The 22,837-nt window shown below is 39.4% G+C and overlaps 1 protein-coding gene across 6 annotated transcripts in view; it reads right to left on the reverse strand.

Annotated features, from left to right (window-relative positions):
- Positions 1-1,056: 1,056 nt before the first annotated feature.
- Positions 1,057-22,837, reverse strand: part of ADCY7 (adenylate cyclase 7) — a 58,114-nt gene continuing 36,333 nt past the window's right edge. For all 6 annotated transcript variants that reach the window (XM_068150554.1, XM_068150551.1, XM_068150553.1 and 3 more), the window contains 20 exons: positions 21,092-21,219; positions 20,683-20,841; positions 19,418-19,550; positions 17,977-18,162; positions 17,044-17,087; positions 15,620-15,700; positions 14,564-14,636; positions 13,777-13,874; positions 12,984-13,068; positions 11,316-11,453; positions 10,223-10,285; positions 9,591-9,629; positions 8,076-8,239; positions 7,682-7,763; positions 6,901-7,056; positions 6,147-6,293; positions 5,637-5,744; positions 4,752-4,866; positions 3,994-4,118; positions 1,057-3,865 (listed from right to left, as the gene is read on the reverse strand). In XM_068150554.1, coding sequence (XP_068006655.1) covers positions 3,719-3,865; positions 3,994-4,118; positions 4,752-4,866; positions 5,637-5,744; positions 6,147-6,293; positions 6,901-7,056; positions 7,682-7,763; positions 8,076-8,239; positions 9,591-9,629; positions 10,223-10,285; positions 11,316-11,453; positions 12,984-13,068; positions 13,777-13,874; positions 14,564-14,636; positions 15,620-15,700; positions 17,044-17,087; positions 17,977-18,162; positions 19,418-19,550; positions 20,683-20,841; positions 21,092-21,219 — 2,271 coding nt within the window. In that variant the 3' untranslated portion in view covers positions 1,057-3,718. The remainder of the gene's footprint in view (positions 3,866-3,993; positions 4,119-4,751; positions 4,867-5,636; positions 5,745-6,146; positions 6,294-6,900; positions 7,057-7,681; positions 7,764-8,075; positions 8,240-9,590; positions 9,630-10,222; positions 10,286-11,315; positions 11,454-12,983; positions 13,069-13,776; positions 13,875-14,563; positions 14,637-15,619; positions 15,701-17,043; positions 17,088-17,976; positions 18,163-19,417; positions 19,551-20,682; positions 20,842-21,091; positions 21,220-22,837) is intronic.

A 22,837-nucleotide genomic window follows, 5' to 3' on the forward strand; every position in this document is an offset into this window, starting at 1 on the left:
TGGAAGAATCTCATGTTAGAAAGACACCATCCGCCCCCAGGATTCTAAAACTTGAGGGCAAACAGAAATATACCTTATCACCGGGTGAGAGTAACAAACCCACTTACTGCCAGGAAGTAGAAATTTCACATTTAAGCAGCCCAGTCTACTCTGAGACACCAACACAGACAATTCTTCTTGGTGGCACTGCTCAGCACCATCTGTAGGCTTATTTAGAAAACTCCTGGCATGAAAAGTCTATTTCCTATTCATCAAAACTGCAGCCAAAGCAGACTGACAGTACAGCTTCCAGACAGTTCCAGCACCATTGGAGTAGTAGAGATGGAGCCAGTGCCTGCTGTCCATGAAGGGACATATGTAGCACTATTTTCACTGTTTCTAAACATTGCTCCTTTTTACTCCATGGTTCCAGTGCAACCTTGGCCAACAGCAAAGACAGGCAGTTTTTTGTCTCTCTCTGCTTAGTAATTGCTTACGGGCACAGTGGTGTGGGACTGAACTCAGAGGTAACTTAAAGGCATGGCATAAGGGTGACTTCCACCCTCTACCCCCAGTCTTACAGCTTCTATCATCCTTACTCTTTATTTAATTGTTTTCAAACTTTTAAAATTCATTCCAAAGAGGCTAAATTGTCAAGCAAGATTGAGTAGTTTCAGTTTTCCCAGAGTAGTTCCCAATGAAGTTGCCACTGTAGCTTTTTCACAGTTGCAGGTAATTCTGTCTGACATTACTCCAGGGAATGAATTTTTCCATTAAGTCTTTTTCACACTACAAGAGAAAATGAGATGCCCAACAACTGTGCCAGCCACATTAGTAATAGCTCACTCTATAGCATCTCATTTCCCATTGCATACCTTGCATCTAGTGCAGTAGAAGGCCACAGGTGACAGAATAGTGCCATGCCTTGTTAGCTGCTGAACACGAGTACAGCACTCTGTGGACTTTTCACTTACACAATTTCTTCTAAAAATACAGATACTGAGTTTCTGAGTAAAAGCATTTCACTGACTTCATAGGGGTCTGGGAAATACACCTCCTTTTCATGGGAATTCATCAAAATAATTGCAAAACCAAACAAGTTTCAGGAAGTTTTTTATTTAATGGTAAAAACAAAAGTTTGTTCTTTAAAACAGACTGCTAATTCAAGACAGTATTAGCTCTTCAAATGAGACACAGTGCCATTGTTTCAGTTTAAGAAAACAGTAATGCTGCAAGGAAAGTTTCTCTAATAAGGTATTTCCTCAGTCTTAAATTTCACAGTTTGCTCTCAAAAGGACTGCTGAAAACAGTTACTTAAATGTATTTGCTTCTTAAGTTGAGCTTTGTTTGTGACTGAATACAGCTCTCATCACAACGGTCCCAATTCTGATGAGAAGTCAGAAAGCCATCCCCAGATACAACCTCCCTTTTGCTTCGACAGTTTCTGACTTCTCCAGGTATGCCTTGCACAGTCCACTGACATTTGGGTGAGCACTGTAAGTGCATAATGTGTTTTTGAAACTGCAACAAACCTCACTTCTTCCAGTTTGAAAGCTGCAGCTCTTTATACCACTTCTGGAAAAATGAGGTTAAGTTGAAGTTAACATCCAAGCAAGTCACTACCCTGACAGGCAACATAATGTAAACAAAAGCATTTCAAAGCATTGTTATGTTATCTATAGAAAACAATTTGCTGTCTGCAACATCTACATTCTACTAGGTCTATGACTCGACACTTCAGAGCCAGCTCCATCTCATGACATAAACACGAGGCAAATAGTCACCTCACCTAACATCTGGCATAAAAGACTGCTGAGAAAGAGCCTTTGACATGTGTGGTCCTTATAGAACAATAAATACCCCAAAACAAATGCTTGCTGAGCATCTGTTATTACAAATACACAACACAGAAGAGTAGCAAAAGCTGTCTGAAAGTTTACTCAACTACTACACTGACCTTACACTGACAAGACACCAAGTACAAAACTTTCTTCTTCAGCTGAGTCCCCACATGAAGCAGATAACCTCAAACAGGTTTTCTAGTGCACTATTTTCTGTTGGAGACGTACTACACACGATTTTGACCTACCAAATCAACAAAGGCTATAAGCACAATTTTGAATCCGCAGTTGGACAATATTAAATTTGTTCCTGTCTTGAAACATTGTCACTTACCATCTAGAGAAATTACACAGTAATTAGAAAGTGGCAGTGATGCGTAGGACTGCTTGTTAAACACTTTGCCAAGATGGGTTAGTACCAAACCCAGAGGTACAAGTAAATGTGGCTTTGTTTGTAGAGGGTTAAGGCTTAACAAAACCGATGGTGGGACTCCTTCATCCCTGTGCTCTTTAGCCATATGCCAGGGGGAATCCACCCTTTGTTAATACATACAATTGGGCACAAGATGTTAGCCTTTCAAAATACTATCACTGCCACCCACAGAAAACTGATCAAGTGACTGCAATAAGTAGGAAAGTGCTACTCAATTAGCAAAAGCCTTTAACAGCTAACAAACTTTACCACTGAAACTAACAGCAAGTCAATTTCCATTATGTCCTCACTAATGCTCTACACCTTCTTTCCCTATTGCAGCTCTGCTGAAACATTTCCGTTGTTTTTTCCACATATCCTTTTGTAACCTTCAAATTTTAAGAACTGCATTGCCTTTAAAAGGTACACAATAAACCAGCCAGCAGCTAAACCAAGAAACAAGAACAGAAAAAAAACCCAAACCCGATGCAGTTCTGCTTATACAGTATCTGCTACTGTTTCTAACACTGTCTTATTAGCTCAGTTCTCCAGTCTCCAAACATTAGTTTTTCCTCCCCTAAGTGCCCTCAAGAAAGCAGTCAGCCTGCAGAGCTCCTGCCAGGTGCTGGCGGTACAACTTGTAAGACTGTCTAAGCAAGCATGCTGCATAAAGGGCATCAGTGCCCAGTGCTCCTCCAGATCCAGTCTGGGTTTCAACATTTAAAGCCAGAATTTTAAAGGCATTCTCATATGTGACTGCACAAAATGTGCATGCAGATACTAAATAGAGGCACAGAAATACAAAGAGAACATGTACTATAAATGTAAACACTCTGAACTAGACAGAAGATATTTCTGAACACCTGTTGGTCATTAAAACATTTGCCCAATACAAAGTACCACTACGGAGAAGGAGGAGAAGAGAAGCAAAGTTATCTGACACTCTGCAATTCTTTTCTTTACAATTACCACACAATATACTGGAGTTCATTTGCATTCCTCTTTCCACCCTTCAGCCACCTTCTGCTGTGAAGTCTGTTTTGCATTACAAGCAAGAGATGCAATGTTCAGAGCATCCCCTGGCACGTCTGTGACAAAGGCAATGCTGTGAGCAGGTGTGTGTCAGGGAACAACTCGGTGGAGTGGTTTAACATGCCGAGGAGTTCTGCAGCGCATCTGCCTGCATGGGTACTGGAGCTGTTAAGGCTCCCACAGTGCAGGTAAGAAAAGGAACTAACAACCAACAACACTTCATGGCAGTTCCAGGAAAATCCTCAGATTATTTCAGGAACAGGAAGTCTCTTTCAGACTGGTAGTTGTGTGTCTGCTGGGTACTTCTCAGAACTTCTTTCAAAAAACACCCAAAGGTCATTTTCTTGAGATGCAGAAGAAATGGGAGTTAGAATAAAGTCCTTCACATAAGGAGGGAAATTCAAAGTCTTCACAGAAGGAAGGAAGTTCTATTTTGATTAATTTCATGGCAGCCTCAGTTCAGTCCCATACCTTGGAATTTGGCAGTCTCAGTGCAAACAAAGTAAGTCCTCAGTTCTCCCTTGCCTTTGACATTAATGAGTCCCCTGCACTCACATGAATATCCCAACTCCTGTAGTATTTTACTTGTTTCCTCTGTGACCTTTTTGTGGGGGGAAAAAAAATAAATTAGCAACTCTTACAAAATTCTCGTGATTAATTTATATTTTTAAAAAATTTCATAATCAATTAGAAATAATTTCTTACATAGTTCAAGGCCAGTGTGTTTACCTGGATTTTCCCCAGCTCCCCTGTGCTCTCCATTCGGCTAGCAACGTTAACGGTGTTGCCCCAGATATCATACTGAGGTTTCCGGGCACCAATCACACCAGCAATCACAGGGCCATGATTTATCCCTTAGGATAAACAAAAGCAGGTGTTACTACTGAAGTGGGAAGATTTTTGGTGTCTGCCTTCATTATCCCCCAGAAATCACGAGCTTCGTGAAAAAAAAATCCCTGCAGAACACAACCCTCTGACATGTTTCTAGCAATCGGCATCCTCACTGGTCTATAAATACCAGTGCTGAGGCTCAGGAGATGTCAAGTGACTCATCCACTGCAGAATGGGAATTCTGAGCAACAGCTAGGGCAAAGGTCACAGCAAAGCAAAGCTTTTCCTTTTCTACTTTCAATATACAGAAATCAACGTTTGTATACTGATAATACTGCCTTTAGTCAACAGTTAATAACAGAGTACCTCCCTCTCTGTCCACACCTATAATTTTCTCCAAACTCATCCAGCAGCAGGCTTTGCGATGCTCCCTCCAGCGATTAGAAAAGCCCACCCGTGAAGGAGCTGGCATTTAAAGCTAGACCAGACAGCACTACCCTCAGCCACTCCGCATTTCAAAACCAGCCCAATGCTGTCTTGAGTGTTCAGAAGCACTCTGCAGCAGTCAGCAGCACTCAGCATTTCACCCAAGTCATCCTACCTCATCTCCCATTGTTACGGAGCTGCCGGGCTTGTGTTCTTCAAAGTGAACTTACCAACACGTAAGCGGAAGTTGTTAAAGGAATGTCGGTTGATGCCATCCAGTTTACTCATCAAGGCAATTCCATATTCCACCATAATCCCAATGTGAGCATGCTGTCTTTCTTTGTCCTACACAAATCACAAGGCACAGTGATGATCAAATTACAATGCAGAAGGCTGTCAGGTGACTATTCCAAACCAGCACTGCTAGTGAATAACCTATTTATATACGTAAGAGACCACTTGTCACGCTGCAAGATTGCACAATTCAACAAACATGCCAATTCTACTTAAAAACAGACATTAAATTCAACTGGAACAGCTAGGAGGTGACAAGCCTCCAATTTTACAATGAATTTATGTCTGTCCTTTAGCATGCCAGATTTCATTTTACATGTTTTGTATATATTAGGTATGTGTATCCCAACACCATACACAAACCTGCTATAGTGAAAGTAAGCCTGAGTACAGAAACTGGTTTTAACTCTTCTGGGCAACAAACAGTTTCAGATTCAGATCTGATGTGGCACTTCAGTATTCTCTTTTTGTGTCAGCTCTCAGGTATCACAAAAAGCTTACTGTCCAGTTCTGAGGTGACCCTTTCTTTGGCAGCCATTCTTTGACTTACCTATTATTAGAGCTATTCTGCTTTGCATCTAGAAATGTTAAGCTACCAGCATCAAAAATTGAAGAGGTAAAAAGCTTGCTGGGGTTACAGACTTAATACCTGCTCAGGAATAAAATAGAAGTAGAAGATAAATAGTGAATTCATCAGGAGACAACACTCTCTTTTTTCCACAATTGAGAAAATCACTCATGGTGATTTACTTTCCCTTTCATATCTCTGATATACACCTACACACACAGAATAGCAAAGGCAAGTTTCAGAGACAGCATACCTGGTGGTTCTCTTGGCCTGGTGTAACACTGAGACCAGCTGCTGCCATGTAAGTGCTTCCAATGGTTTTTATCTTTTCAACACCACTAAATTTAGGTTTTAACAAGAGCTATTGAAAGGGAAGGAAGAGAGACTTGAGACTTCAACACTGTGTTTCAATGTCTACTATAAGCATTAAACACCCCTAGGAATACTACCTATCACATGAAGGTTAGACAAATTACTGCACAGTTATGCTCTACCAGCTCACAGTAGAAATAAAGTGCCTAAGCACTGAAATAAAGTCCTGAGATTCAGGACTTTGAAACCATGCTGACACTGAAGTCCTAGCTGATGTGATGGGAAAGCCCCACCTGATGGAAATACATCTTTCAAAGCTGTGAGGCTGAACTCGGAGCAGTAGCTGAGCATAACATCTCCCCGCCCACTCCTAAAGCTCACAGATGCAGTGAAACATTTTCTCCTTCAGTAACTAGGTAATCCAATCTATTTTTGCCAGAAGCTAAATTACCTCATCAAAATCAGCAATTATTTCATTTAAGAGCCGCAAGCATTCCAGGCCTTCTTTATTGACATCACATTCAGTATAAAACACCTTAAAATCTGGCACTGATGCAAACATGACACAGACACAGTCGTATGATTGATGGTACCAGTCCTACAGAAAAACAATACATTCACACGTTGTCATCAGTCACTTTCCACCAGAGGTATTCAAAACCATGTTTTGTAATCATTAACCAAATCACAGTTTTCTTACAAAGTCAGCCTCAGTGCTTATCAGTGGGCAGCTCTTATTTTATCAGAAACGTGAATGAAGTTGATGTGCCAAAGGAAAGGCTATGTACCCTGGAGATTCTCATCTATTCTGGATAGTGCCAGTCTTCTGATTCTTAATCAGCAATATTTATTTTGATGACATGGCAGAGTAACATTGCTGTCTCAATCGATGAACTTCTCACTGGGGTTGTTACCACGGAGATACTATTTGTTTTCCAAGTTCTTTAAAAAGAAGCCTGTCTCCTGTTGTAAAAGATGGTCTTTGGAATGCACTAAATACTTGTTAAATGTTTGCCAAGCTCAATCTGTGTTGCAAAGCTGAACTATCAAATCTGAAAACAGATTTCAGAGACTGACACTGAAAGTTTGCTCTTTTTTTGAGGCCATCTCAGTAGTACATTTGTGGGTCTTGGGATAGAGTGCAGAACCCTACAGTCTCCAGTGTGCTCGTTAGCACAACGTTCTGTCACAGAAGCCCAACATACCTCATTTCGCTTTTCACCAATGAAATGGGCAGCAACGTGTGCTGGAAGTACATTCTCCAGCAAAAGCCTGTTAACATTCTCCATGGTTTCAAACTGTTCGTGCTCTTTTTTAAACTTATTTTTCCACAGACAATCCAGTCGGCAGTAATAGTCAATCTGCAAAGGGACCAAATATCATCAACTAAATCCATAGAATAGATCACTGAAAAATATTAGTGGAGTAGCAATAAAGTTTCCTCAAGGCCTTTTGAGACTACATAGCTATAAAAAAAAAATGTGCTTTGAGAGCAAAGGCTAAAAAAGTACAAAGCAGTCTGTATGAATACATGACATTTGGATACCATAAGGTGTATTTACCAAAATAAAAGTTTAGTAACGTGGTGGTTATTTTTACCTTGAATTACTGCTTTGATTTAGGCTGGATATTCACATATAAATACAGAATCATCCAAATTGGAGGAATTTGGAAGTTATGACTTCTGTAATACAAATGCTGTTGAAGGATATAAAAATGTTCCCACCCTTTCACAGTAAATGTTTTTTGCATTATCTATAACTAAGCATGAGTAAATACATTATCAATGACTATGTACAATGCGTTATCTATGACTAAGTACAAGAACATAAAACCATAAATAACATAAAAAAAACATAAAGAACATAAAAAGAGATTAAAATATATACTAACTCCTAGTGCTGTTTCAATGTGTGACACATGCATTTTCTTTAAATCACCTTGCTGCAAGTGAGAGAACTAACCTATTGCTTTTTAAATACATACCTGTTTGGCAAGTAGAATTAGGGTTATGTAAAACAGAACCAGATATAAGTTAGTTGTAATCCTTGGATCTTTGATGAAAAGCCTGAAATCAAGACAGTAATACAGAGTTATCTTTATCCTTTTAAGAAAACCAACATGATTATGAATTGTGGGGGAAAGGGGAGCGGGGAAGAAGAGTGCAACATTTGTACACTTAGAAAAGCCAGAAATCAAGACAGCAATACAAAGTTATCTTTATCCTTTAAGAAAACTAACATGATTTAAGAACTGTAGGGGAAAAGGGAAGGGAAGAAGTGTACAACATTTGTACATCTAGACAGTAAATGTACAAAAAAAAATAATCTATCTCCTTTAATGAAACATTATTGTCAATTACAAGAACCTTTACACTCACCTGGTAGTGTTGCCACTGAAGCTCAAGTTCCTATACTGCAGGGTATTAAAAACGATGAGGTAAACAGTCACAGCGATGGACAGGAGGAGAACTTTGAGTTCAAAGCTAATCTGAAGAAACACGGAGCAAGCGATGAACCCCAGGATGCAGCAGTAGGTGTAATACTGTGAACGAGGAATTTAAGAGCAGACACATTGTTCAGTTTTTATCCGTGAGAGACACAAACCACCGCAAATGCTCTAAGCAGTAGGTGTAATACTGTGAATGAGGAATTTAAGAGCAGACACATTGTTCAGGCAGTTTTTATCCGTGAGAGACTTCCAAGCCACAGCAAATGCTCTAAGTTCATGATCATTGTAATTTAAAAAGAAGAAATTACAGTCATCTGCTAAATACACAAAGTTTTGTTTTTAATTGCACTAAAAACCTGAACTTAATACCTTTTTTTGGTGTACTTTGCTAAATACAGAAAGAGTGAAACAAAAAAGCATCACACCAACATGAGTGGTATCAGATAAAAATTCAAGAGTGTTGAGAATGTAACTTCAGAAGTCTATTAATTTAAGCAATTATTTAAAGTTCAGTAGTAACCTAAAGTAGGTTTTGCAACTTTAAGCAGACACCAGATTCCCATCTCCCCCAGTTGTAGCATGTGAAGACCGTGACTCGTCATTCAACCTTAGACACAGCTTCTTCATAAGAACTTTGATGCTAATAAGCACTACCAAGCTCAGGACATTATCCAGCAGAATCACTGAAAAATCTCCCCGAGGAATCAGAGATCACCTGTGGTGTCTGAGGTCAGCATGCAGCTGGAAGTACTAAACCATCATGTGGTACAAAGTGCCCCATGCAGACAGGATTGCTCCCTGCAGTTTCAGGCACAGGTATATGATGCTGAGCTAGCTTACTTTACTAAACAACTCCAAAATTACTTCAGCTTCTGCTCCTCAAGAGTTTATTTCTCTGTATGTACAAAGCACCGGCTTTCACCTGTAATAACATAGACCTAGCACAGATCTAGGAGATTCTTACCTAAACAGTTAATGGTTCTGCTATACAGCAACTTACTATATCAGTTCTATCACCCTAAGGCATGGAGTCTAACCTCCAAAAGGTAATGGACATTCACAGTCACGACTCTGAAGCCAAACCTCTGAAAAAGAAACCACTATGCAGAGAATGCTGACACAGGCCTGTGGGCCATTTTAAGCCCTTTCACTCCATCAAGAAGCTTTACTGGAACACTTCCAAGCACAGCTCTCATCTCTCAGACTCAATCATCACCCTCTTTTACTGCTTTTTCCTCAGAGTGTTAGATACATACTTTTCAGTCTGACATTTCAAAAATTGCAAAGCCATACAGCAACAGCACCCAAAACATCTTGGCTTTATGAAGAACTTTCTGCTGTCAGATATCTAAAGAAGCCATATTTTACATGGCAACAGGGCCTGCCAATTATCAGTAATATATAAAACATTCAAAGTTTAAAGTGACATTTATTCACTACTTACAGTTTCCTCAACAAAGGATTGAGTTGTGTTTCCAAAGGGCTGATGTACAGACACAGAAGAATAGAAAATTACAAGATGAGTACAGTGAGCATTATATATGTGTAAGTTATCATTTGTCATAAGGACTTGAAAGAAAGGGTCTTCACACAATCTGCTGCACGTTGCTCAAAACCATGCCCGTCATCTAAAGCGTCAGCATCGTGACAAAGGAGCATCCCAAATGTCTGGATTATCTCAAAATAGAACGCTACTTTATCATTTAAGAGATAAAAAACCGAAACCCTCAGAAATAATACTTCTGTGTCATTAGTAAGCACTGAATCTATCCTTATTGGAAATGCTAGAGAACATCTTTCAAAGGTGCTGAGCAACCAAAATAAGCTAGGACTTCAGCTTTGTCCACAAATACTCCAGACCTTCAAAAATCTCTAAAAGTTGCACAGTAAAGCAAATAACAGAAAATATCCCTAGGACTACTCTGTGGCATGAATAAGTCTATGCTCAAAATTTTAATACTCTATCTTTATCAAAGGATTAAAATATATCAAAATGCTGCCATCTGTCTATATTATGCACACTACCCAAGACTGATTTCACTCCAATCTTAGAAATTAAGACAGTGCTCTACTCACAGAGGTGGTAGCACACAGGTCATTGAGTCCAGTAGAGTTTGCAGGTTTGTTCTTTTCAGTAGTCTTGATTTATGGGGGGTGGGGGGAACAACACATACACAAAATTGTTAGCAAGTATTTATTGTCAAGTATTTACTTATTTTTTACTTTGGGGTAAAGTTTCGCATTATGGCTATGCTAATCTAGCAGCCAACTGGCACAAACATGGTTCTGTCTCACACCCCAGTTTCACAGCTGCTCTTCCTGTTTCCCTCTGGACTGTCTCTGTTGGTCTTTGTGTGACACCACTGTGACTCAATTTAAGGACCTAAGCCACCAGAAAAACAACACTGCAAAAGAAAATTAAGCATTTTCTGCAGTATAGCTTTCAGAATAAACTCCACATGGAATGAGAAGAGGGGAATGTGGATTAGAAGTACATCATTTTTGGTAGCCAGCTATCAGTTTTACTGTTGACATTATGCATCACATATAGCTTGTTTAAAAGAAAACAAAACCCCAACAACAACAAAAAACCACACCACCACCACCACAACACCCAAAACAAAACACAGAAAAAACAACCCACCACCACACCACACACAATGGAGTGGTCTTGAGCATGAAGTTACTCCAAAGGCTGAAGAACACATGCCATTTACATCCTGCTCTAGAAGCAGCTACTCACGATAGGTTCAGATTTCAAATAGAGCCAAGCTATATTCTTCCCTCCCCCCACCTACATTATCACCAGCTACTGCCAACAGCACACTGAACTGCTCAAAATTTCTACCCACAGGCAAACATTTAAATCCACAGTAAAAAAGAAAAACCACAAAGACCATCTTACTGATGAGAGTAATTGTAAATGCCAGCTTGAAAGCAAAAGTGGTGGCGTATGCTAGAACTCAGGTCTGTCACATGCACTTTTAGCTCTACAAACTGGGAGGTTCCACTTTTAATGCTTTCACATTACATCATGAGCTCTCCTTGTGTACCAACTCACAATGCAAATACTAGAAGCAAGAAACATGGTTCTTGATAAAAAGGAACACACAGAGCTTCTCAAACTGTGGATGTTCCAAGAGCTTCCCAGAATAATGTGATTACTTACCAAATTAATAATGGCTATAACCAGCAAGGCACCTATAGTGATGACTGCTAAAGGAAGCCTAAGTAAAGGCATCGTTTCCACCTTCTGTGAGATGGCACAAAGATGGCGCAGGAAAGACCACTGTTCAGAGCAGCTCTTCTGTAAACAAAATCAGTCTGTTTCAGTAACAGGGATAACCCTTTGATACATGGGCAGAAATATTTGCAGGAGAGTGCCAAGAGTCTTCAGTGAAATCCTAATTGAGAACTCTGAAGCTACTCATTCAGATTAAATGCCTAAATCTTTTCCACAACTGTCAACAGAGATAATGCTTCCTGGCTTCAGAGAGGCTGAGTGCTGAAATGTTCTGATGTTCTGCTTTGAAAATACAAAATTATGACTGAAAGTTCTAGAGAAATGTTACTGAAAATATAGTGACAACCCATGTTGTATTTTTCAGTCATAGAGCTACAGTGTTCTACCTGGAAATACGTTTTAAGATCACTAAATCCAAACCAATCATAGATGATCCCTTTCTTGCTCTTTGCATCTTTCATTTGCTGCTAAAGAGCCAAACGCCTCATTAAGCATATACTCCTGACAACTGCAAGCGTCATTTAAGGATGCTGTACCAAAACACTCCCAGTGTAAAACCCAAGTCTGATGCAATTGCAACCTTGGATTTTTCTTCTTTCTTTTCTCCAAGTGTTTTCACACATGCAGAAACCATATGTGCATCTACATAGCCACATATACACACACACACATATATATTTATAGATCCATCAACTCATTTCTCTCTATAAAACTCATACATAAATAAAATCCATATATTCTACCTGTACTTTCAAATTAATCATAAAACTTTGACCCAGGTACACACTGCAATATTACTTTTTTTTTCCCATTTACATAACTTGAACCTGGCTCTGTTTCTTTCTGAGGCTGTTTCCCTGACAGACCACTATCACCACCCTGCAAATAGGATGAAGTGCTCACCAGAACTTCAGGATTCCCTCTCACCTTTGGTCTAGCTGAGTGTGAAGAATTCTAAAATCCACTCCCCTCTTCCTCCCCTGCCTCCAAATAGTTCTTGAACTGGAGAAGTATTTTATTTCATGTCACTGGACTCTATGTCACTATGGACTGTTTCTGTGTCACTATGTTATTTTTAGGCAGTAATTGCATACATTTAATAATGCAAAGGAAAAAGAACTAGAAGTGCTAAGTGTCCTAATTGATGTAATGGTGAATTTGGAATTCTATCAGCCATGAAATTGCTGCCAATAAATTATTCACATGTTTGCAACTTCCACGGGGCTTTATTAATGATTATGAAAAACTAATCATGCATTCAAACTTACTTTGATTTTAATAGTTTCCAGTGTGGAAAATATGAGGATTTAGAACCAAAATTATTGCTAAGGACAAACTTGGCAGTTGATATATCTTCCTCCTCCCTCTTACCCATCTATCTGGGCACACAAATAATTCTGAATTACAGTGAGAATTTCAGACATGAAATTGTTTCAGGCAATGAAATCTTCTGGTAGACTGAGGTTCAAGGATCCTACAACTCCTATTGAAATTAGCAGCTCAATTCACCATCTACAAAGATACATCAAGCTGCAGAATTATATCCACCCCCTTTGGAAATAGGAATTTATTTATTTTTAATAACAAACTTACCACGCATTTCTCAGCAAAGCACACAAACAGGACAAGGACAATGATGACTGCAACAATGCCAAAGGAAATTCCTAGTTTTACCGTTCTAAACAGAAAGAGAAAGCATTAAAAAACCCCACAGTGTTAAATGAAAAAAGTTTCAGAACTCTACCCAGACTAATGTTTGCTAATGGTGCTGCTCTAAATTTAGATAGGATTTTTCTTGTAAAAGCACTGGATGACCATAACATTCATGGGTTATTGTTGCTCTGTTGCACAAACTCTGCTGTAAGATATTCTATTCCCTGCTGAAAGCCTGAGCAACTACCCTATATATTAACCACATGGAAAAAAAACAACAGCCATAAAACAAACACCAAATATGCCATAAATCAAACATCTGCTTTCTCAGAGGTATGAGAACCTCGAAGTTCCCTCCTGGTATCTCTGCAGACAAAATGATCACAGAGCAAATTAACCAGCTAACCCCATTTTTCCATTGCTCACGCAATGTGCTTACATTTGACTCTTCTCACAACACAGTATCTCTCACTTACCAGATCATCCCCCTGTGTGTGCTAAACAAGCTCAATATTAAAGAAATATTTCTACTTTATTCTAATACTGATATCTAGGTTCTTATGCCAACAACACAAATGTACTCCTTTATTAAGGAGTAGATTAGTCCTTGGGGGTGTGTTTCGTAAATGTAAACTCTTATGTACAGCAAAAGACTTAAAAGTTTCATATACACAAGTTTCACTTTAGCTGTTGGTTAATTTGAATTGTGAATTATTAAAACATTGACACTTACGTTGGCATTATCAGCATCTGTATCAAGAATATACAGAGGAACACGAAACTGGCACAGGCAAAGTAACTCTTCAGCTTTGGAATAGGAATGGTGCGATACTGAAACAGATTAGAATCAATCTTCAGGATAAATGCAGGGGGTTTTACAATTCTGTTACTTTATGACATACACATGCAAATGTGCTCTTAAAAGTATACATAGAACTAAAAGAGAACAAAAGAACACCACCAAATAAAATTCACTTGAACATCTGTCAAGAGAAACAGCCTAGTCCAAAGGATAATTTTAAACCTAGAGGGAAATCCACAATGTATGTAAATCAGCACTTCACAGATGCAGCTACTCAAAATCCTTATATAACAAGGAAAATGTATATAGACATGCCCAGTAACTACACAGACTACACCACACCACAGTAAATCAAAACAACAGTTATATTTTCATTTCTACATATAGAAATTTAGGTACACGGTACCTACCAAAGGTATTGGACTTGCAATGAAACAACCACAGAAAGCAACATGGATGCAGAAATATCTTTCTCTTTTAAAAAAATTCATTATTTTTGAGAGAAGTTCTTTATATAGTAAGGCTGCCAAACTCCTACTAACTCCCTTATGGCAAGAATTTAACCACAATATAGAGGCAGTCTCCTTCAGTGCACAGAACTGGCATTCTCAATGAAGAATGACCAACTCAAAACATGAGAAAAGTTTCAAATACATTCTTGTGCTGCTCTGAAGTGCAAATCAAAGACCAAATAAAGGATTATTTTGCTCTTACCAACCTCTTTTTCAAGACCAGGATCTGCAAAGATCAGTGAAAATCCACAGAAGTCATCTGATTTGCCGCACCAGGGACTGCATTTAGAGACAGGTGTTACAAACTGTACGCAAGAGACCAAGGAGACCATGCAAAACATTGGTGTACTTGGGGCTCCACAGAATGGAGGGCGAGTGCCACTGTTTTACATACACAACAGCTCTGCAAAGTCTTTTTGTTTCATAGCATAACATATGAGTAGTTATGTTTTTATGTAGCTAACAGATCCAGAACACTGTACAGCAGCATCTGCTATTTACATGCAAAATGTTAACCCCAGACCTTCCCTTAGGTCTACAAATAGGAAAGTATAATAGCAAATATTAGCACTGGCTTACAGCCTCCAAATACTTCCCCTAAAAACACTAGGAACAGACAAAGCACAGAGATAGCAGCCTTGCTATAGTTTAGGTTAAAGTTTTTCTTCTCAAATTCACTGTTTTACATTTGATAGGAATTTAAATATTGTATTTTAAATTAAATTATACACCAACAAACAAAACCCTCAGCATTGCCCGTGTTTGTGTGCTTTTAAATGCAAATATAGTGCCAAATGCACCACCTGCTACTGACAGGCCAATTATCTTTAAAGACACTACAGTAATTTTATTATTAACCCCCAGACCGATTGATACATAGGTTTTGTTCAGGGCTGCACATTATTTCCTGACACTTGTCAATTTAATAAGCAGAGCACAAACATTAGCCTCTTATCCCATCTTACACTGCAGCTTGTCTCATTACTGCAGACAATCATAAGAAAGAAGGCAATAATTTCTCAGTTTCATAGTACTATACCGCACTGAACAGCTAGGCTAACCATTGGCTTCTTGCAGTAAAAATGCAGTAATGCTCTCATGAGATTAAACTTAAAACCATAAAGGAACTAAAACAAGTCAACAATGACCAAGAAAAGGTAACTTTTCATTTTCTGTTAAGTAAATTTTATATCTAGGCTTAACACTGAAAATGCAGGACATTATCAAAGAGAAGATAAAGAAAAAAACACAATACTGCATACTTTGTTGAACTGAGGCCCTCAATAGTCGACATCATTTCATCATAAGTATCTTCCTCTATCCTTCCCTTCTGAGAGGAATTTCTGAGAATGAAATGAAGTGCATGTCACAAATGCTGTTCACACAATTAATGGCTAGAGGACTGTACTTCTCAGTACACAAGTGGGATAAGCAAGCAGGAAAAAGTAAACCAAGAATGCTCCAAACTGACAAGCATACATATCTATGAGCACTTTACTAAACATTTTCCTGGTTACTCAAATCATCCATTTTTCAAGCTAATATTTTGATAAACTAAAAGAATGTTTCACAAGTGAAAATCATGCAGTTAAAACCAGGGCAGGTACCACATGTAGTACGAATTTCTCATTACAGTACAATGGCATACATTAATCCTACTGACCAAACATCTTGTAAAATACATTTAATAATATCATTAAATATTAGTATGGTAACATTTATTTTGTACTATAATATTTACAACTCCAGCATATATGAGTAAGAAAACTAAAAGCACAAGCAGTATGTGCACACAATATATAAGGTGCTTTGATTTGTTTTCCACTGCTTTCAATGCTTCTTATTTCCCTATTCCCTTCTATCCTGCTACAGCCCAAAAAACAAAACACAACCTAGGTGACTGAGAGGCCCATAAGATGAAAGGAGGGGAAGCTTCTTTGCAGCCTGCTAACAATAGAATAGAATAAACCAGGTTGGAAGAGACCTTCAAGATCATTGTGTCCAGCCTATCATCCAACATCACCTAATCAACTAAACCATGCAACCAAGCACCCTATCAAGTCTCCTCCTGAACACCTCTAATGATGGTGACTCCACCACTTCCCCAGGCAGCCCATTCCAACGGGCAATCACTCTCTCTGTGTAGAACTTCTTCCTAACACCCAGGCTAAACCTCCCCTGGTGCAGCCTGAGACTGTGTCCTCTTGTTCTAGTGCTGGTTGCCTGGGAGAAGAGACCAACCTCCACCTGTGTACAACCTCCCTTCAGGTAGTTATAGAGAGCAATAAGGTCACCCCGATCTCCTCTTCTCCAGGCTAAGCAATCCCAGCAAGTCAACATCCTTCCTAAACCGAGGGGCCCAGAACTGGACACAGGACTCAAGGTGTGGCCTAACCAGTGCAGCATACAGGGGGAGAATCACCTCCCTGCTCCTGCTGGCCACACTGTTCCTGATGCAGGCCAGGATGCCATTTGACCTCCTGGCCACACTGCAGGCTCATGTTCAGCCTACCACTGACCAGTCCCCTCAGGTCCCTCTCTGCCTGGCTGCAATAATAAATGCAAATTCAGATTTAGCTTCACCTAATGGAGAAATACCATACACACAGTGATTTACCAACCAGAAGATCACATGCTTACAGTACACTGGACTGCCACGAGGAGAAAGAGAAAGTATTTGACAAACCTGTCAGCAGCTCTCTGGCGCCCCGTGGAACACAAAGGTATTTCCTAAATCAGATCAGGAATTAAGAGTGTGTTACATACTCAGTAAGTGGCAAATAACTATTGAAAACAAACCTTAGGAAGCTGCCAAAGCAATTTTTATTCACAAATTAAAATCAAGAATGATTCCTCAATTAAAAAAGTCTACCAAAACCAATCCTTTCCTGCAATGTTTTCTACTTTAACAAACAACTGGTTTCCGAGAGGAAAAAAAAAGTTAGAAAACAGTCAAATAGATCTTCCCTCACATTATTCTCCACACACTAAAATCACTAACAGCAGAGACAAGTAGACCAGAAATCACATCCAGAAGACTGGATGGGCAGATACTTGATTTAAAATTTACTAAAGGCATTTGTCCTCAGAAAGTCGTACGGCCCTGATGGACACTCAGGGACGCAGCTGGAAGAATGTGTATCTTCTTTCAGCTTTTGGGAAGGGAAGATGGAAGAGGAAAAAAAATTCTTACATTTTTAAATCTTAAAAACCTTACCTTAATTTTTACTGATAAAAACCTCTTGTAGACAGAGCGTGTGGAGGGACTGTTTATCTTCTACAGATTTTGAGTGAATGTTTAGTGAATCAAGAGTCTGGGATAAATTATCTTTTCTCCAAAACCACATGTAGCAAGCAGGAACCCCAAGATGAAAAAATGTCAGGAAAGGTAGAAAGTTTTGCTTTGAAGGTTTAATCTGAATACAGCATGCTAGAGATTGGCAGAGTATGAATACTGTTAAGTTCTGACAGTTGTTGTACAATTTCTGTGTATGCCTTTAATACCAAAAGTAACAGCAGAAATTCAGCCACCCAAACAGTGTCAGACTCCAAGTTCCACACCACAGACACAAGCAGCAGATTGCAATTGTAGAATGTCAATCACTGCTTCAAAGCTCACCTTTCTTCGTCTTCCTTGTGAACTTGAAGACTCACTGCTCACACTTTCTCTGTGGTTCAGGTGGGCAAAGGGCCTGGCTGCTCCCCAGGACTCTAAGTAACGTGTCATCCGCACAGATGCTCGCATCTTCAGTCCATCGTTAACTCTTGTTTTAGGGAGATGATTATTTGATGTGCATTGTTTGGACTGACAGAAAAAACACCATCACTCAAAACCCAGAAAAGCATACAAATTACAAAGAAATGAAGCTACGTGCACTTGAGTCCTTCATGGCTATCTAACCTAGATATTAAACACATACCAGCAATGTCAGCCAACCTCAATTCCTTTATCTCATGTAATTATCATGAGCTAAAGCAAATCATGACATAATGAATTTACTTCAACTGCCTTTACAAGCCTTCACTTGCTGCAATGCTGCAACGCTCAAATTTCCTGATATAGTTGTCATGATGAGAGACATCACCGGATATTAAGACCAGATAGAATTTCCTTGCAGTCAGCACAACAGCTAGGGGAAAAGATTCCTAGGTCCTGAGCTAGGGCATTTCAAAAGAGTGGTTAGGAGAAGAGCCCACAAATTACAGACTCAACTTTAGATTATATCCCAGGTTGGATGTCAAGCAGGGAGTCAAGCAGTATATACAGGGTTTACAGCAATGTTCTTATGTGTACAAGGAAGCTAAAACTACAGAACCACTAACTGGTTATTCTTTAACATTTCACAGCCATCCCCTAGTGAGCAGGGACCACTTTAATTGACTTGGGTCCTTATTCTGAGAATACGTTCTGTGTACATGCTGGGAGGTTGTAGTACATAAAACATCCAACAAAGACTCCATTGAATTCTTGCCAGTTAAAAGTAGCTCTATACTGTTCCTTCCTGTGAAGATCCTGAAGGAAAGAAGTTTGCCCTTTTCATTCTTTTCTTAAAAACCAATTTTTTTATCATCCACAAGCAGATTCAAAATAGACACATTCGAGGTGTTTGCAAGTGCTAGCCTCCATAGGGGCAACCAACAGCTGTTAACTCTATACCTTGCAAAGAAGGTGAATCTCACATCTATGACAGCGAGGAAGATGTCAGAAGGTATTTAGCAGGAAATATTTTATCTGAAAGTGGCCCCACAGTACAGGTAATCTTTCATTAATTTATCTCACCTTTTGACCTGGATTTGAGAGACACATTTCATGCAAACTCTAAGTGGACCACAGGAGAGGTTTTAGAATAGCACTTACTACCTTCAAGGTAACAGACATGTCATAAAACAGTAGGATGGGATTTCAGATCTGAAGTCCTGAATTCAAGCTACTCAGATGACTCATACTGTGTTTTAATTCTTTTCCTGAATTAAAAAGGGGTATGTATCACACCCATCTATGTACTTCAAGCATATGTATATTTTTTAGTAAATATAGATGTTTAAAAACATAGACATACCCTTGGATCAACCACTAAATAGGTTTTGATATTCATGGATTCAAGGTAAGGATCCCTCAGGTGTCCATTTCCTTCTTCTACTTCATAAGCTTTGCCTAGGTGATTTAACGTTGCTTCGGTGATGTGTACTCGGCTGAGAAGGGGGAAAGAACAAGAGACCCAAACACTTACTGAAAGGTCACATCAAGCATTTCATTTACATTTCAGCTGCCACTGCTGACATTTCTGTTTTTCTGTCTTCTCATGCTTTGGCAGCCAACTGCCAGTACTTAAAACCATATTTGCAGTCCTTCACTGCAGTTCTTTGTTGCACATCTTCCATAGCACATACACTAGAATAAACTTCCCAGAACAAGATAGCATCAGTATAAAACTAAATTAAGCAGACACATACAAGAAACACACAGAAATGTGATCAAAGGAGGTCTGCTGACTGACAACACAGACTCATAGGCAGGTTGTTTCAGATGGCAAGAGCCCTATGGAAAGCTCACAACACATGTAAGCAAGGACTGTCTCATGCAGAAAGGGAGGAGATGGTTACAAAGTTGGGGGGCGGGGGGGAACTAGAAAAGGAATTATGTCAAGTAGGAGGATATTCTGAAAGTCTTCCAAGTGAAAGAGAGGGGAGCATAACAGAGTAGCGGGAGCAACACACATCTAAGGGTAGTAAATTGTATTTTCTATACCTGTTCACACTTTCCCTTAAATACTATTTAATTCACTATCCCAAATCAGGTATTTCCATATGAACTACAAGCAACATCTTTCCACAATTTCTCAACAGGAGACCTGAGTATGCTCATCAAACATAATTACTTTTCATATATTCTACTTTCTCACAGTTCATCTTCCCACAGCTTTGCTCACTTTCCTCTGGAACAAAGTGGTTAAGAACCATGCTATTGGTCCTACAATCCATCAGCACATCTATTCTTTAACTAAACTTACAAATGTATCATCAGTGTTGCATGCAACTTAAATTAACTGAGTCAACAATGCACTGCCAAAGACACAGGAGTTTCTACAAGGAAGGGAGGCCAAGAAGTAGTCACTTGCCTAAGAACAGAATTGTATAGCCCACTGAAAACTGAATTGGAAAACATTAATACTTTAACGCTCCAGTAAGTACACATTTGTCCTATTTTTATCATCTCATTATGAGGATTTGTGTCATGGCCCAGTCACAAATTCCAGACTAATAAACCAGAATTATGCAAGCCATGATGACAGAGTGAATCGGCACTGAAAGGGAAGATCCTCACCCAGGTACGCCGGCCGACTCCATGCGGTTCGCTAAGGACACATCGTGCGACCAGACATCATACTGCCACTTCCGGAGGCCAATCACTCCACACAGCACATTCCCAGAATGAATACCAACCCTCATGTTGATATCCACTCCCGTGGCTTCTCGCACCTGCCTACGGAGGAGGGTGGGGATTAGAGAACAAGTTACAGTTCTTGATTTTTTTTCTCTTCCTCCTGGAAATCTGCTAAGGTTTAATCTCATTATACACTCTGTGCAAAGACAAGAGACAAACCTATGGCCTAGGCGTAACTATCCAACTACAGATAGTAAATGCACAGTGAATGCTGACAAGACAACAAAATACTTTATTCAGTAGCTTCATAGCCTTGATACAGGAAAAAAGTTTTGCATGCCATACTTACTTTATTGCTTCACACATATCGAGTCCCATTTTAACACAGTTCCTGGCATGAACTGGTAAGGACACAGGGAGGCCTGAGACACAGTAGTAACAGTCTCCAAGGATTTTTATTCTCATGCATTCATTCTCCTGTGAAATCACAGTAAGCATATTGAACAGGAAAAAGGAAACTGCAAGTAGGCTAATGACACCACAACCAGGATTTGTCTGTACCATTTTGAGAAAGTAGGCCTCACTCAACCCCCACTGAAGCAAAGTTTAGTTCTTGTTTCCCACATCCCAGCGCCTGGATGTTGCCCGCTGGGGTGTAACAGAAATGACCACTTTGTGCATTTCTGAAATATAACTGTCTTACTAATTTCTGACTTCATTCTTGGAATAGTGTGCAATTGAGAAACTGCACAGAAAAACAGAACTGTCACTGACTTTACCATCTAAAGAGTGAAGTCTACTTATTTATTATTTTTAATCTTGTTCACCCTTTCCTTGATTTTTGTAAGGCAGCCTCATTAGTAAAATTGTGCAGTCTCGTAAAACCTGCACAGAATTTAGAGGGAAGTTAGGAGTTAAGATGCCCAACCTGGTAGCTTTGCAGAAGCACAAGGTGGATTTTTGGGGATTCAAATACGATTGAAAAGGAAGCCAGCACTCACTACAGTTTGCTAATGCTAATAAAAACAACCCACAATACTGTAATCCAGCAGCAGAAAACTCTTTCCGAGCTGTGCAACAGAGGATACCGCTGCCTGTGACTGGCAGGAGAGAGGAAAGGGGAAGAGCAAAAAGCTCCTCATGCTGTCTTTTGTTAAATGTTTACTGAAGGATTTGAACTACAAATTAGCCAATGCTAATTCTATGATGCTGTGTAGCATTGACTGAAGGCTTAATTTGGGCCACCAGACAACCTCAGCTTCCTAACCCTCCCCTGCTGTGGGAACAGCCCAGTAATGCTTCAATCAGCTCCAAAAATCAGACCAAATCAGTGGCAATTTGCCAAACTAAGCTTTCTCTCTCATCAACCACAGCCTTAAAAAAACACCCATCATTCTCCACAGTCTTAAGCCATCCAGCAGGTTCTGAGCACTGCAGCCAATGACAATCTTAGATGTTACCCCTGTTCAGAGATCAATGGGGGAACCTAGCCCTTTATTGGAGCTGTTAGACTTCAGTATCCAGCTCAATGCTCTGGGTTAGCCATCGACTTTTATTAGGTAAACTGGAGGCTATGGAAAAGATGACTGAGAAGACTCCCCAGCAGAACCAAAATAGCACAAAAAGCAGGAATCTCTTCTTACAGCTCAACCGCAGAGTTGCAAAAGACCGTGGCTCACTGAATCCAGACAGTTTTTTAAACTGCGATTTGCAGACATACCACTCAAAATCTGGCATCTTGTCTAATTTTCTATCTGAGCAACAGCTGCAAAAAATGACCAAATGTCTCAATTCCTACTGGAGAATAAAAAGATCAAGGCAACTAGGACGACATGACTTATTCTATGTGTTCTTAACAGCTGCTTCATAACTATACTATCACAGTACAGTTAGTATGACTCTTGTTTGCCAGTAATTGAAGTTTTAACTGTATAAGAGAAATAATCACACAATTATGCAAACATGTGTATGATACAGTCCCTATAATCTGCAAATAGGTTTCCAGAGAAACTATTTCATATACTACCATATACCATATATATACTATTTCATATACTACCATACCATATATATATATATTATATACCTGACAACT

This window comes from Melanerpes formicivorus, unplaced genomic scaffold (genome assembly GCF_026170545.1).
Source record: "Melanerpes formicivorus ecotype bairdi unplaced genomic scaffold, bMelFor1.0.p_v2 SCAF_20, whole genome shotgun sequence".
NCBI classification, from domain to species: Eukaryota; Metazoa; Chordata; class Aves; order Piciformes; family Picidae; genus Melanerpes; species Melanerpes formicivorus.